This window comes from Oncorhynchus tshawytscha, linkage group LG26 (genome assembly GCF_018296145.1).
Source record: "Oncorhynchus tshawytscha isolate Ot180627B linkage group LG26, Otsh_v2.0, whole genome shotgun sequence".
Lineage (NCBI taxonomy): Eukaryota > Metazoa > Chordata > Actinopteri > Salmoniformes > Salmonidae > Oncorhynchus > Oncorhynchus tshawytscha.
In genome coordinates, this window is record NC_056454.1 from 25,674,035 (window position 1) to 25,688,786 (window position 14,752).

Genomic DNA, 14,752 nt, shown 5'->3' on the forward strand with positions numbered 1-14,752 from the left:
GTATGTATTGGTCCAGATCAGATTGTAACAGTCCCAGCAAATTCACATTTCAATCTTTAACCCTAAACTCAGTTGTCAAAGATTGTACTTTGTCATACTGATAACTAAGTTGAGATGCGTCTAGATATCATTGGACAAGCTGTGTGTCTGGCTTTATAGTGACCATCAGTGAGTAAAAGACAGACAGATATGAGTGGATTCATTACTTTTAAACTGTTCTAAGCTGTTCACAGAAACTGGAAGAGTTTCATCCAACCAGATCACACCATTTCGATTTTAGCAGACACTCGTATCCAGAGCAGATTTCTCACCTAGTCAACTCGGGGATTCATACCAAGGGACCTTTCGGTTACTGGCCCAATGCTCTTAATGGCTAGGCTATGTGACATCCTAGTAGTAGTACCAAACTGGCTCCCCTGACAGTAAAACATTCTTCATAGATCAATCAACCATTACATCGAACACTGGCGCTGTACGAATACTCATACTATCGTACATTTTAAGTATGTGAAATTTCAGAAACAGTACTCCGAATGAGTCATCTAATGCATGACTACGTTGACTCCCCAGCAAAGTCACCCATGATACAAGTCCATATTCTTTGAAATCACTTTGAAATTTGACCTTTGGTACAACATCTGGTGCCAATGGTTGCATGTTTGAATCCATCGATTGAAAGTTGTTTTTGAGATTTTTGTTTCAAAGCCTATCCAAAACCCTAACCATTACCTTAACCATTTGGAGTTAATGCCTAATCTTATGATTTCAGAGTTAATGCCTAAATTTAACCCTAACCTTAAACATTATTGCCTAAACTTAACCTTAAACAATTCAGAATTTGACATTTGGGACAACTTTGAAATTTGACATTTGAATGAATATCTAATTCTGACATGAGACTGTGCAAGCTTATTGTAGCCCCGCCATTCATTCATTTTGGTAGTGTGTCAATATAATCTGATTATCAGCTGTTGTATATTAACTATATTAACTATAACTATATTTTCAAGTTTCCTATTCGCACAAAATATTTTCAAAGATATTACATTTGGCCTCAGCCATTTATAAGATGGGTGTGACTCCCCTCATATTGGTGGCTTGGTTTGTTCTGATACACCTTATCTTCATTTACTTCCATCATCCATGGAGAGAAATCGTACTATAAGGAGGACTATACCACAGATAAAGTCAATTTCCATAATAAAACAGGCAATTCTTCCATCCTGGCAATATGCCCACAGTCAGCCAGTCCTAGCTCCCATTAACCCTGCATTATGTTGCCAAGCCTTGATCCTTGACATTGAAAGTAGCTTTCTCCACCATTTTCTGTCACCTTTGACCATCTGAACAGATGACTGGGTTGTGATTGGGACAGTGGTTTTTTAAAGGGTTACCTGGACTGGGCTGTTCAGACATTTTATTTTTTATTTTTTTTAACCTTTATTTTACTAGGCAAGCCAGTTAAGAACAAATTCTTATTTTCAATGACGGCCTAGGAACAGTGGGTCAACTGCCTTGTTCAGGGGCAGATCGACAGATTTTTACCTTGTCGGACATGCATCTCCACTCCTGCCATGAGACACTGTTAAATAGCTCAGCATTTAGGTCAACCTTTGGACTGTCAAAGTCCTTCAGAGAGAGAGAGAGAGAGAGGGGGAAAGAGGGAGAGAGAGAAGACTCAGATAGAGATAACACCTGAGCATTAGGTGAGCTCCTCCTTCGGACTGGGAGTAGAGACAGGAGGAGGTGAGTGAATGTTCTACTGTTTCTCTAATTAATGCTGTATTTATTAACATGGTCAATTCTACAATTTGCTCATTATTTTTATATTGCATGTACTGGTTATCTTATTTGTGGCAGGTGTTGGCAGGTGTTTTCTGTAAGAGTGTAATTGACATAGAGAAAGATCAGAGATATAGGAGCAGTGGATAGAGGGGTTCCATATAACGCTCTAGTGGTGAGACTTTAGCGTTAATATGTGACATGTACCCCCACACTTAAGTGAGGATTCAAACTCATGGGATATCATCCCTCTAAATAGCATCATGGTTCCACTCAAGGTTTCTTCCCAATGTAGATGGAGTTTCCTTGCAATTGTCATCTTGGGCTAGCTTAAAGGAGTTGAGGACTCCATCTTCTTCCAGCAGACACTGCAATCTACAGTGACTATGTAATGGATTAAATGATACAACTTGACATATTACAGTGTTCACCATAATCTAACAGTTTGAAATAGATGAGCAAACTGTAGGACAGATAAATATCAGCACAGAACCACACCCAGACTTACACTACACTTACACCTGAACACAGACATGTCCGTCACATCTTTCTTTCTCCCTGTGATAACAGTGTATTATACATTATAAGGATTCCTACGTTGACATTCTTTATCTGGGGGTCAAAGTTCACACATTCTAGTTAAAAGAGCCCTTCGCACCTTCAGATGGCCCTGGCTGCCGTTAACCATTAACACCCTGCTCGCGGCCACGGAAAAGTTGGCATAGCAGGTTAACCTTCTTCTGGAGATGTCAGCAGTTGGCTAAACTATCCAAAACAAAGGTCTTCAAGAGTGTAGATCTTGGTGTGTGTGCGCGTGAGTTAGGGACTCGCCCGTAATGATTGTTAGAATACACCCCAGAGGTCTGTCAGTAAAGTATCAATCTGTGTAATCAATGACCACGGTCTTCAGCACAACCCCACACTGTTACATCTCTGTGTAAAATCTAGTATTTTTTGTCTCTCTGTTCATATCTCTGTTTCTATATGACCAATCAGATTTTTGTCGTGCAATTGTTCCACTCCACACCCAATTGACTTCCATTTATCTGAGGGTGTAGTTACCGTACAGTATGTACCTGTGAGCTGCTACAGAATAGCTACGTTTTACAGCACATTGCGTTATTGAGGTAATTTGGCAAGTCTGACAATGTGGGAGTTTAGGACATTGAGATTAGATCTAATCGGCTTTACCACTGCTACACACGGGAGGATTTGAGGGCGAAAAAAAAAGTTTTGTTGGGAGTAGAAGGGAAGTTTGTGTGTGTTAGCATTCTCACACTCTTGTCTGCATTGCATGATATGGCTGGGTAAAAATAGAGGGTCACTGTGTGCATCAGTATGTGGTGTGGCGTGTTGTGTTCTTACCCTGTGGTGTCTGTTGTAGGACATGGCTGGGTACAAGCCCAGGGTGATAGTTCTGAGTAAGAAGCCAGGTCATAGCTTTGGCTTCTTCCTGAGGGTGGAGAAAGGCGAGGATGGTCACCTGATCAGGAACCTTGAGATGGGCGGGCCGTCCGAGCTGGCGGGTTTGAAGGATGGAGACCGCATTCTCCGGGTCAACGGAACCTATGTGGATGAAATGGACCACTCACGGGTGAGGAGGGGAGGGGAGCTGACAGGGCTAGTAGTTGTCCAATTACACATGAACCCCTAGCTTCTCCCACTGTTATTGTATTGAAATTCTACAGGTGTAAGCAACATAGTAATAGTAAGGTAATAGTAAGATAATAGTATGGTAATAACCTTATCCTCTGGTATTGTTCACACCTATCAAATTTTGTAAAGTGCCTTGAGTAGGTACCATTTTGGGTTTGGTAAATGTGGAATTACTAGATGACTCTAGAGCCATAGGTACTGCTGTAGCAACATACCATGCTTTGTCCCATCTCTTTGTGCTGTGTGCCCTGGGTTAGGTGGTGGACCTGGTGAAGGAGAGTGGTGCATCCGTCACCTTCCATGTTCTGGATGTGGCATCCTACAAGCAGGCCAAGACTGAGGGGGTGGATCTTTCTGACCCTCACCCCAAACCCACCCAGCCCACCATGAACGGAGTGGCAGGAGAGGCACCCAAACCTAAACTCTGCTACCTGGCCAAGTCCAGCGGGGGTTACGGCTTCTCTTTGCGCTCTGTCAAAGGTGAGAGGGGTGGGGCACACACACACACACACACACACACACACACACACACACACACACACACACACACACACACACACACACACACACACACACACACACACACACACACATGTAATCTCTTTTGTTATTTTTTTGATTGTGTGTGATACAGCTGATAGGACACATATCAAGTCTTGTCATCTCTGTTTTGCTTGTTGATCAAGCAAGAAATAAACACATTATCATTGTCTCGCATAGCCAGAAGCATACCACTCTCCATCCCACTGCTAGCTTCCCTATGAACCTAAGCAGGGTTGGTCCTGGTCAGTCCCTGGATGAGAGACCAGATGCTGCTGGAAGTTGTTTTGGAGGGCCAGTAGGAGGTACTATTTCCTTTGGTCTAAAAAATAAATTCCCCAGAGCAGTGATGGGGGACATTGCCCTGTGTAGGGTGCCATCTTTCGGATCGGTGTTCTGACTCTCCTTGGTCACTAAAAATCCCATGGCACTTATCGTAAGAGTAGGGGTGTTATACTGTTCGTCTTTTGCATATCCAATGATAATGATTTTATGATTCTGTTTTAAACTCCATTTTCTTTCCTCCATTTCCTGATCCAGGTGAGGTGGGCATGTTCATGGCAGAGGTGAACCCAGGGGGTGTGGCCGAGAGGGCAGGGGTCAAGGCCAACGATCGTCTGATAGAGGTCAACGGGGAGAATATGGAGAACGCCACTCATGACCAGATAGTAGAGAAGGTTAGGATTCACCCCATATTTACACTACTCTGTGGCGAACTTTAAGTTCAATATCTGTCATGTTATTCTACAGCCTGTCAACACATCATGTTCAAATCAAATGTTATTTGACACATGCTTGGTAAACAACAGGTGTAGATTAACAGTTAAATTCTTATGGGCCCTTACCAATACACAGGGAAAAAAAGAGAAATAGAAAAATAATAACACATGGAAAAAAATACACAATGAGTAACATTAACGTGGCTATATACATGGGAGACAGGGACCGAGTCGATGTGCAGGGGTAATTGAGGTAGATATGTACATACAGGTAGGGACAACGTGACTAGGCAACAGGATATATAATAAAGAGTAACAACAGTGTATGTGATGAGTCAAAAGAGCTAGTGCAAAAGGGTCAATGCAGATAGTTAAATGGTTAACCAATAGCTACCTGGACTAACTATTTAGCAGCTTGGGAATAGAAGCTGTTCAGGGTCCTGTTGGTTCCAATCTTGGTGTATAAGTACAGCTTGCCGTGCGGTAGCAGAGAGAACAGTCTGACTTGGGTGGCTGGAATCTTTTTAGGACCTTCTGTTACCGCCTGGTCTTGGATGGCAGGGAGCTCGGCCACAGCGATGTACTATGCCATACGCACTACCATCCGTAGCACCTTGCGGTCGAATGCCAAGCAGTTGCCATGCCAAGAAGTGATGCAGCCAGTCAAGATGCTCTCAGTGGTTTAGCTGTAGCCCATACCAAATCTTTTCAGCCTCCTCACAGGGAAGAGGCATTGTCATGCCCTCTTCATGACTGTGTTGGTGTGTGTGGACCATGGCAATACCTTAGTGATGTGGACTCACTCAGAATGCAAGAGTTGGGACAATGATAATTCGGCAAATCAGTTTTCCTGATTCCATCTTTGTTCTAAGGGCTGCTTTGCCTTGAGAGCAGAAACAAATGTGATTGGTCAGGTTAAGGAAAGATATGTCATAAGTCTTTATTCTACATAAGTCTATTCTTCACAATTCATTTCTATCTGATAATTATTTGACATTCCACCATCCTTAAAGAGCCCCTGTTGTGGCCTCTCTGTCAGGTCAAGGCATCAGGCAGCAGAATCATGTTTCTATTGGTGGACGAGGACACAGACAAGTTCTACAAGAACAAACGCATCAAGCTTGGTGCGGGGCTAGCCACAGTGAAGTTCCTCCCACTGAAGCCACGCATTGTAGACTTGTTCAAAGGATCAGACGGCTATGGATACTTCCTAAAGGCTGAGCCTAACAAGACAGGTATGTGTGCTTGTGTGGTGTGTGAATTTTGAGAACTTGGTTACACTTTACTTAAAGCCAACCAGTATAATGCATTAAGATGCGGTTATAATGACTTTTCAGAATGTATGAATCCCTTATAACAACACATCTACTAATAGCCACATAGGATTATTAATATTAGACTATTCATCAACAGCAGTCATCAGTCTGCGTCATTTTACACAATAAGGACATGCACTGTAAATATCGTCCCACCTGCAGGCCATTTCATCAAGGACATTGACAGGGGCAGCCCAGCTGATAGGGCGGGACTAAAGGAGATGGACAGGCTGGTTGCCGTGGAGGGAGAGGAAGTGGACAGCTGCAGCCATGAGCAGGTGGTGGACAGGATCAGGCAATGTGGCAACAAGTGCTGCCTCCTGGTGGTCGATGAAGACACGGACACGCTCTACAAGATGGTGAGTAGTCAGGGAGAAATCTTTCCTGTTGGATTTAGGAAATAAATGAATGAAATGACAGTCAAAGGAGTTGGCTAAAGAACATAGGCATACAAATCTGGGGCAGTTTAAGTGTCTCAGAGCAGGAGTGCTGATCTAGCATCAGTTTTTCCTTTTGGATTATATTAAATGAGACGGGGGAGCTGATCCTGATGAGCACTCAAACTTTTTGAATACTCAGTGAAAGTAACCTCCTTTTCCACTTTACTTCCAGATCATGTCACTTAATCTTTAATAATAATGATAATAACATTAAATTACATTTGTTGAGTGCTTTTCATTTTCAATCAAAAAGCTATTTCGAACAGGCTTCACAATTATATAATTTTATATATATGTAAAAGTATGTGTTATTTACTTCTGCCAGATGCATATTATAAACATTTTGCACTTAAGTCCATTGTGCTACACTTTTGCCCTTTGAAGACCATTCAAAAAGCCTACAGAATTGTTTTTTAAATGAAAGGCTGAGGGGCAGTCATTTCCTGGTAACTATCATAGCATATATTACAGGCTCAGGAAGTGGCCAGAGAGACAGGGCAGTAAAGAAGACTATAGTGGGGATTGAGATGTAGGTCTGAAATTAATTGCGATATTCCACAGGGAGGCGTGTCTCCTCTTTTCTACTTGGAAGAGATGGGATTCCTCCTTCCAGCGAGCCCTCCGCCCAGCTACCCAGAGTGCATCCCGGCCCTTGTCCCAGCCACCACAGCGCTCCCCAAGCTGTGTAAGATGGAGAAGACCTCCGCTGGGTACGGCTTCCACCTCAACAGTATCCAGGGGGTCTGTGGCCTGTACATCAATGAGGTAAGTACAATGTAGAGCACCTACTGTACCCAATGGGTAGCCGAAGGGATAAGATACTGCATCCCAAATACATGAACTTAACAAGACTGTTAATCAGATATGGGAAAGATCAAGGGAACAAAGCACATAATAACCTCAATTTCATACACAACATGACCAAATGTATGTGGACAGCTGCTCGTCGAAACATCTCATTACAAAATCATGGGCATTAATATGGAGTTGGTCCCCCTTTTGCTGCTATAACAGCTTCCACTCTTCTGGGAAGGCTTTCCACTAGATGTTGGAATGTTGCTGCAGTTGTTGCTGCATGTTGCTGTTGACTTGCTTCCATTAGTGAGGTCGGGCACTGATGTTGGGTGAATAGTCCTGGCTCACAGTCTGCGTTCCAACTCATCCTGAAGGTGTTCGATGGGGTTGAGGTCAGGGCGCTGTGCAAGCCAGTCAAGTTCTTCTACACCGATGTTGACAAACCATTTCTGTATGGACCTCCCGTGCACAAAGAGAAACAATTCCAGACAAATTGTCATGCTGAAACATACTATTGCCACAAAGTTGGAAGCACAGAATTGTCTAGAATGTCATTGTATGCTGTAGTGTTAAAGTTTCCCTTCAATGTAACTATGGGGCCTAGCCCGAACCATGAAAAACAGGCCCAGACCATTATTCCTCCTCTACCAAACTTTACAGTTGGCACTATGCATTCGGACAGGTAGCGTTCTCCTGGCATCCGCCAAACTCAGATTGGTCCGTCAGACTGCCAGAATGTGAAGCATGAGACATCACTCCAGAGAACGCGTTTCAACTGCTCCAGAGTCCAATGGCGGCGAGCTTTACACCACTCCAGCCGACGCTTGGCATTGCGCATGGGGATCTTAGGCTTGTGTACGGCTGCTCAGCCATGGAAACCAATTTCATGACGCTCTCGACGAACAGTTCTTGTGCTGACGTTGTTTCCAGAGGCACTCGGCTGTCCCGTTTTGTGAGCTTGTGTGGCCTACCACTTCGCGGCTAAGCCGTTGTTGCTCCTAGTCGTTCCACTTCACAATAACAGCACTTACAGAAATTTGACGAACGAATGTGTTGGAAAGTTGGCACCGTGTGAAGGTACCACGTTGAAAGTCACGGAGCTCTTCAGTAAGGCCATTCTACTGCCAATGTTTGTCTATGAAGATTGCATGGCTGTGTGCTCGATTTTATACACCTGTCAGCAACGGGTGTGGCTGAAATAGCCAATTCCACTAATTATATATATATATTGTGTACCTCTGAAACACTCCGGTCATTCAGCAACTGTCAACTGTCTACATTTCAAACCATTCCAAACTCAGCTCACCCCTTGCGGTGTTCTCTCCCTCAGGTGGTGAAGGGCGGAGCTGCAGACAGGGTGGGTATGGAGGACGATGACATTGTGGTGGAGGTGGACGGTGTAAACGTGGAGCAGAGCAGTCACCAGCAAGTGGTGGAGTTGATCAGTAACAGCGGCAGCTCACTGGTGCTCCTAGTGGCTGGGAAGCAGGCCTACGACCACTTCAAAGCCAAAGGGGTGGCCATCACACCCCAGCTCCTCACCCCCGCACCCACAGCCAGGTCCCCATCCCCACCCCCTCCCCCACAGCCAGGTCCCCATCCCCATCCCCACCCCGCTCCCCAGCCCAAAGACACACACCAGCCCAGATAGACACGCCAGCCACTCTGGAGGAAGTCCGAGAGGAGGTGGAGGAGGAGGAGGAGGAGGAGGAGGAGGAAGCTAAGCCATACATCCCACTGCCCCAGACACGAGAGAGAGTGAGTGACATAACATAAATGTGCTCGAGGGCCTTGGTACCTTCTGAACTAGATTCAAATTACTCTGAATGTATAGACTAGAACCAAAGTATTCAGAAGAAAGTTAGTATCAATTGTATTTGCCCACAATTCTATTGCAGACAATTATTTGACTCTTTCTCTCCCTTAGACTCCATCTGTGTCTTCAGCAGCATCATCTTGCTCGAGTGTTGATGAGAGACTCTGAGAAGTCACCAATTAGAAACAACTTCCTGACTTTTTCTGTCTCCCGTCAACCTTTGTACCATGCAGGATCATGTGGATATCTTGGCATAAAAACTCTGATCAAACTAAATACATTCCAATGACAGTCTGTTTAAAGGTATGAATACAATTGGTTTAAAATAGTAAAAAATTGTTATGTATTTATTGATGTATAATTGCATTGATCAGTTAGATGCCATTGTTACCCAACAAACATATGGATTCATATGATCTTATTACAAACACCTGCAATGTAGAAAAATAACACTAGTAATACCAGTTCAATGTGTTATATTATAACAAAAACCATATAGAGACATCGGCCTGCACCTTAATCATAAAGCTGTCTTTTACATTTAAATGGTCATTTATTTTAGCAGATGCCAAATACCGCTCTCACAGAGACAAAGTATCCAGTCCCAGATCTTTCTATAAGTCACTATTCACTTATTCTCTGTTTAACTGGTAAATTTATAGTGGCATTGCAGTACTTAAAAGAAAGGGAACGGAGTAACTAATAACCACATAAATTGGTTTATTCTGTAGCTTTCCCACCTGTGTGAAAGCACAGTAGAGTACAGTAGATATTCGCACACATACACCAACAAACAACCCTAGGTACATGTACAGACTGGACACCATGAATGATGCTAGCAAATAGCATCATGGACATTGGGGATATATTTCATCTTTAATTTTGAGTATTCTGTTTATCAAAAATAGAGTGTAAACTTCAGGTAGTGATGGTCTTTACAATCCATTCATACAACAAAGCTAGTGTTTGCAGTGAAGCTGGTCTGTGCTGTATACTATGCAGTTCTCCTGTGGTCAGATTAATGTAAGGTTAGACAGAACCTGTGTCCAACGGCTCAACAGCACGATGACACATCCACATTGTTTTAGTCATTCCACCCCTCCACGTTCACCCCAACATTAGTCCAGCGTTCCATGGCACCAATTTCCCTCCATTGAATCCCCCCGACACCAATGGTCCACATGGCCAAGCTTCGGCCCTTCCTGATTCAGGAAACACAGGCAAAACGTCTTCTTCTCGCCACCACACAGACGGACCAGAGATTTAAAAAAGAGAAAATCTAAATCCCACAGACTCAAAGTTCAGTTCTGTTATGCCAGCTGAGCTTCCAGGTAAAGGGTCAAGTTCAAAGTGGGGTCAGGGGGTCATGTGCTTCTCGGGAGCCTGTTTGTGGGCGAGGTAGAGGAAAAGGATGCTGGAGAGGGCACTGACGAGGAAGATGACGTCGAACCATCGGTGATAGAAGTTAAACTGCAACTCGCCCAGCACCTTGGTCACGATAGAGCGATACTCTAGAGGCATGCTCATCCTCATGAGGAGAACGGACGAGACAAAGTACATCCCCTGAGAGAAACAAGAGAGAGACACGCAGGATGTCAGTTGTCTTTTGCACTAACTTATCTAAAGATTGAATAGACAACTGATCACAAAAAAAAAAAAACATTTTAACTGAAACATATAACAAGACACATATGGACCATGATTTGAGCTAGGACCAGCACTATAACATTAGAGGACTTGCTGCTGGAGATGGCATAGAAGAACTAGAGAGAAACAAGATCAGTGTTAGGATACATCATAACATGCCTCGGTAGACTGACTACTTCCTGTCTGTAGTTGGCTTACCTTGGTGAGTGTGATGAGAAGGCCTCTAATAGAGGTGACGATGATGATCCCCACCAGGATGAAGGAGATGTGCTGAGACCAGAACTTTACCTGCCGAGGAGAGGATACAGTATGTAAGGAAAACTAGAGCAACAATAGAACACACCAATACAACTTACTATTTCCATTTGGAATTATCCCATAAAAGTGAAGATTGAGTACAGAAGGACATTTTAATAAAATGACAACCATTACTTGAGGTGTGTGTGTGCATGAGCAGCAGAACTCACATCAAACTGAATGCCTAGGTAGTTAACAGTGATCTCAATCCCTCTAATCACTGGATCAGTCTTCCCAACATGGTCAAACACAATGTTAATGGTGGCCTTAGAGGGACAAAAAACAGGGTTACTGTTGGAGGAAATTATAGTTGAAATGATTAATTATGTATACATTTAAATTAGAACCATTTATTTTAATACTATTATGTTATGGTATGAAATGTATGGGTTCTTGGTTAAACTAGGACTGAAAATGTAAGTAAAACGAATTAATTGTCTGTACCTTGCGGGTTTAAGGGAGAGGGATGGCATATCTCTTTAGACAGATAAAAATGTTTGTTTGATGTTCCATTAGTGGAGAAGAGTATATCTTTTAGACAGATTGGAATGTTTGTTTTATGAGGGGAGTAGAAGACAATCTCCAGACCTGAAGACACTGCGCTATTGTGTGGATCGGAGAGAGTGTGAGAAACTGATGACGTCATTTTATGTTCTCTCTTTAAAATGTAATGTTCTTTGTATTTTGGGTCAGTACTCTCTTGAATTAAACGCTGTTACCTGACTTTTAAGACCGGGGCTCTGTCCATTTCTTATAAAAATATTGGGTCTTACAATCCCATAGAATGCATTGACAGAGTATTTAATTCTGATTGGGAAATAATACAGAGGAATTTAGAATTCCTTTAACAGTTACTACATATATAGTTTTGGGGCCTGATGTGGATATGACAAATCAAATCAAATCAAATCAAATTTATTTATATAGCCCTTCGTACATCAGCTGATATCTCAAAGTGCTGTACAGAAACCCAGCCTAAAACCCCAAACAGCAAGCAATGCAGGTGTAGAAGCACGGTGGCTAGGAAAAACTCCCTAGAAAGGCCAAAACCTAGGAAGAAACCTAGAGAGGAACCAGGCTATGTGGGGTGGCCAGTCCTCTTCTGGCTGTGCCGGGTGGAGATTATAACAGAACATGGCCAAGATGTTCAAATGTTCATAAATGACCAGCATGGTCGAATAATAATAAGGCAGAACAGTTGAAACTGGAGCAGCAGCACAGTCAGGTGGAAGTTGAAACTGGAGCAGCAGCATGGCCAGGTGGACTGGGGACAGCAAGGAGTCATCATGTCAGGTAGTCCTGGGGCATGGTCCTAGGGCTCAGGTCAGTTGAAACTGGAACAGCAGCATGGCCAGGTGGACTGGGGACAGCAAGGAGTCATCATTTCAGGTAGACAAACTGACTGTATGTCAAGTATAAGGTCATTCTATTTGAAAGCAAAAACAATATGAGTAGAAGAACAAATGTTTTAACTTACAGACACAATACATGTTACTAAATAGAGATCAAAAGACACTGAATATTCTCTAAACTGACAGATACCAAACTCAAACTTGATTTTCTCAAATTCATCTGTTTCTAAGGCTGTCAAGCAAGCTAACCAGTGAGTATGTATGTAACTCTTACCATAAAGATTTTCCATACACAGTAGATGGAGAAGAAATAACTCCAGGAAGTTGAAGTATTTCCCCTGGAATGTCTTGGAGTATTCAATCCGTTCCTACAGTCCAGGAAAGAAAGAGTGAAGAGAGGAACAAAGACACATTATTACAATCAACCAAATACATAACAATAGGCTTAACACAAAACACAACACAACACTACACACACTACCAGTCAAAAGTTTGGACACCTACTCATTCAAGGGTTTTTCTTTATTTTTACGATGTTCTACATTATAGAATAATAGTGAAGACATCAAAACTATGAAATAGCATATATGGAATCATGTAGTAACCAAAATAAGTGTTCAACAAATCAAAATATAATCTATATTTTAGGTTCTTCAAAGTAGCCACCCTTTTCCTTGATGATAGCTTGCATACTCTTGACATTCTCTCAACCAGCTTCACCTGGAATGCTTTTCCAAAAGTCTTGAAGGAGTCCCCACATATGCTGAGCACTTCTTGGCTGTTTTTCCTTCACTCTGCGGTCAACTGATCCCAAACCATCTCAATTGGGTTGTGGTTCGGTGATTGTGGAGGCAAGGTCATGTGATGCAGCACTCCATCACTCTCCTTCTTGGTCAAATAGCCCTTCGACAGCCTGGAGATGTTATGGGTCATTGTCCTGTTGAAAAACAAATGATAGTCCCACTAAGCCCAAACCAGATGGGAAGGCATATCTCTACAGAACGCTGTAGTTGTCATCCTGGTTAAGTGTTCCTTGAATTCTAAATAAAAGTTTCACCAGCAAAGCACCCCGACACCATCACACCTCCACCATGCTTCAAGGTGGGAACCACACGTGCGGAGAACGTCATCCGTTCACCACTCTGCATCTCACAAAGACAAGTGGTTGGAACCAAAAATCTCAAATTTAGACTCAGACCAAAGGACAGACTTCCACTGGTCTTATGTCCATTGCCTGTGTTTCTTGGCCCAAGCAAGTCTCTTATTTGTCTCCTTTAGTAGTGGTTTCTTTGCAGCAATTCAACCATGAAGGACTGGTTCACACAGTCTCCTCTGAACAGTTGATATTGAGATGTGTCTGTTTTGGGCAGCAATTTCTGAAGCTGGTAACTTTAATGAACTTATCCTCTGCAGCAGAGGTAACTCTGGGTCTTCCTTTCCTGCAGCGGTCCTCATGAGAGCCAGTTTCATCATAGCGCTTAATGGTTTTTGCGACTGCACTTCAAGAAACTTTAAAAGTTCTTGAAATTCTCCGGATTGACTGACCTTCATGTCTTAAAGTAATGATGGACTGTCGTTTCTCTTTTCTTATTTGAGCTGTTCTTGCCATAATATGGACTTGGTCTTTTACCAAATAGGGCTATCTTCTGTATGCCACCCCTATATTGTCACAACACAACTCTGGTTGGCTGAAATGCATTTAAGGAAAGAAATTCCACAAATGAACTTTTAACAAGGCACACCTGTTCATTGAAATACATTCCAGGCGACTACCCCCATGAACACTTTTTGGGTTAATACATGATTCCATATCTATTATTTCATAGTTACTATTTTCTATATTGTAGAATAATAGTGAAGACATCAAAACTATGAAATCAAAAAAAGTGTTAGACAAATCAAAATATATTTTAGATTCTTCAAAATAGCCATCCTTTGCCTTGATGACAGCTTTGCACACACTTGGCATTCTCTCAACCAGCTTCAAAAGGTAGTCACCTGGAATGCATATATATATATGTGTGTGTGTGTGTGTGTTGTTGAGGATGAATCAGAATTAGTTGGGTAACATAGATAAGATGTTTTATTTTCATAATATGCTTGTGAGATACTTGTCATTTAGAATGTATCTTTTTGTACTACAGTTTTGGCCGTTTGCAGTTATCCTTTCTCTGTCCTGGGTTCAATTACTGGGGCCACACAGAGGGGAGAGGTCAGGCTTGTCGTCATGTGTAAACGTATCTTTGAAACCATATGAAGGGATGATTGAGGGGGAACCAATTATCTCTTGGCTCCACAATGTCTGTGTGCCAATCACTCCCTACTTTTCCCATCGGGGAGAGGAGGATGGCAGTGTCTGGAACCATTCTATGTTCCCTCTGAGGTTGCCCTC

At 42.7% G+C, this 14,752-nt stretch overlaps 2 protein-coding genes across 2 annotated transcripts; one reads left to right on the forward strand and one right to left on the reverse strand.

Annotated features, from left to right (window-relative positions):
• The first annotated feature begins 1,644 nt into the window (after positions 1 to 1,644).
• On the forward strand, positions 1,645 to 10,745 carry LOC112225420 (Na(+)/H(+) exchange regulatory cofactor NHE-RF3). The gene is made up of 10 exons (XM_042306971.1): positions 1,645 to 1,746; positions 3,167 to 3,376; positions 3,696 to 3,918; positions 4,519 to 4,655; positions 5,737 to 5,932; positions 6,176 to 6,372; positions 7,015 to 7,218; positions 8,579 to 8,840; positions 8,873 to 9,006; positions 9,176 to 10,745. The coding sequence occupies exons 2-10, from the start codon at positions 3,170 to 3,172 to the stop codon at positions 9,230 to 9,232; spliced, it is 1,617 nt and encodes a 538-aa protein (XP_042162905.1). The 5' UTR covers positions 1,645 to 1,746; positions 3,167 to 3,169; the 3' UTR covers positions 9,233 to 10,745.
• Positions 10,421 to 11,481, reverse strand: LOC112225029 (Golgi pH regulator). The gene is made up of 5 exons (XM_042306956.1): positions 11,453 to 11,481; positions 11,179 to 11,299; positions 10,910 to 10,999; positions 10,762 to 10,827; positions 10,421 to 10,627 (listed from the first exon to the last, which is right to left on the reverse strand). Exons 1-5 carry the CDS (start codon positions 11,479 to 11,481, stop codon positions 10,421 to 10,423), a joined length of 513 nt encoding a protein of 170 aa, XP_042162890.1.
• Between the last annotated feature and the right edge of the window lie 3,271 nt (positions 11,482 to 14,752).

Bases quoted from the DNA above. Each gene is read 5' to 3' on its own strand.
- LOC112225029 (XM_042306956.1), bottom strand. From the start codon at position 11,481: ATGCCATCCCTCTCCCTTAAACCCGCAAG. The intron at 11,300-11,452 runs GTACAGACAATT...TTCCTCCAACAG, and splicing joins CTCTCCCTTAAACCCGCAAG to TAACCCTGTTTTTTGTCCCT. The intron at 10,828-10,909 runs GTAAGCCAACTA...GTTTCTCTCTAG, and splicing joins TTCTCATCACACTCACCAAG to TTCTTCTATGCCATCTCCAG.
- LOC112225420 (XM_042306971.1), top strand. From the start codon at position 3,170: ATGGCTGGGTACAAGCCCAGGGTGATAGTTCTGAGTAAGAAGCCAGGT. The intron at 7,219-8,578 runs GTAAGTACAATG...TCTCTCCCTCAG, and splicing joins GTGGCCTGTACATCAATGAG to GTGGTGAAGGGCGGAGCTGC. The intron at 9,007-9,175 runs GTGAGTGACATA...TCTCTCCCTTAG, and splicing joins TGCCCCAGACACGAGAGAGA to ACTCCATCTGTGTCTTCAGC.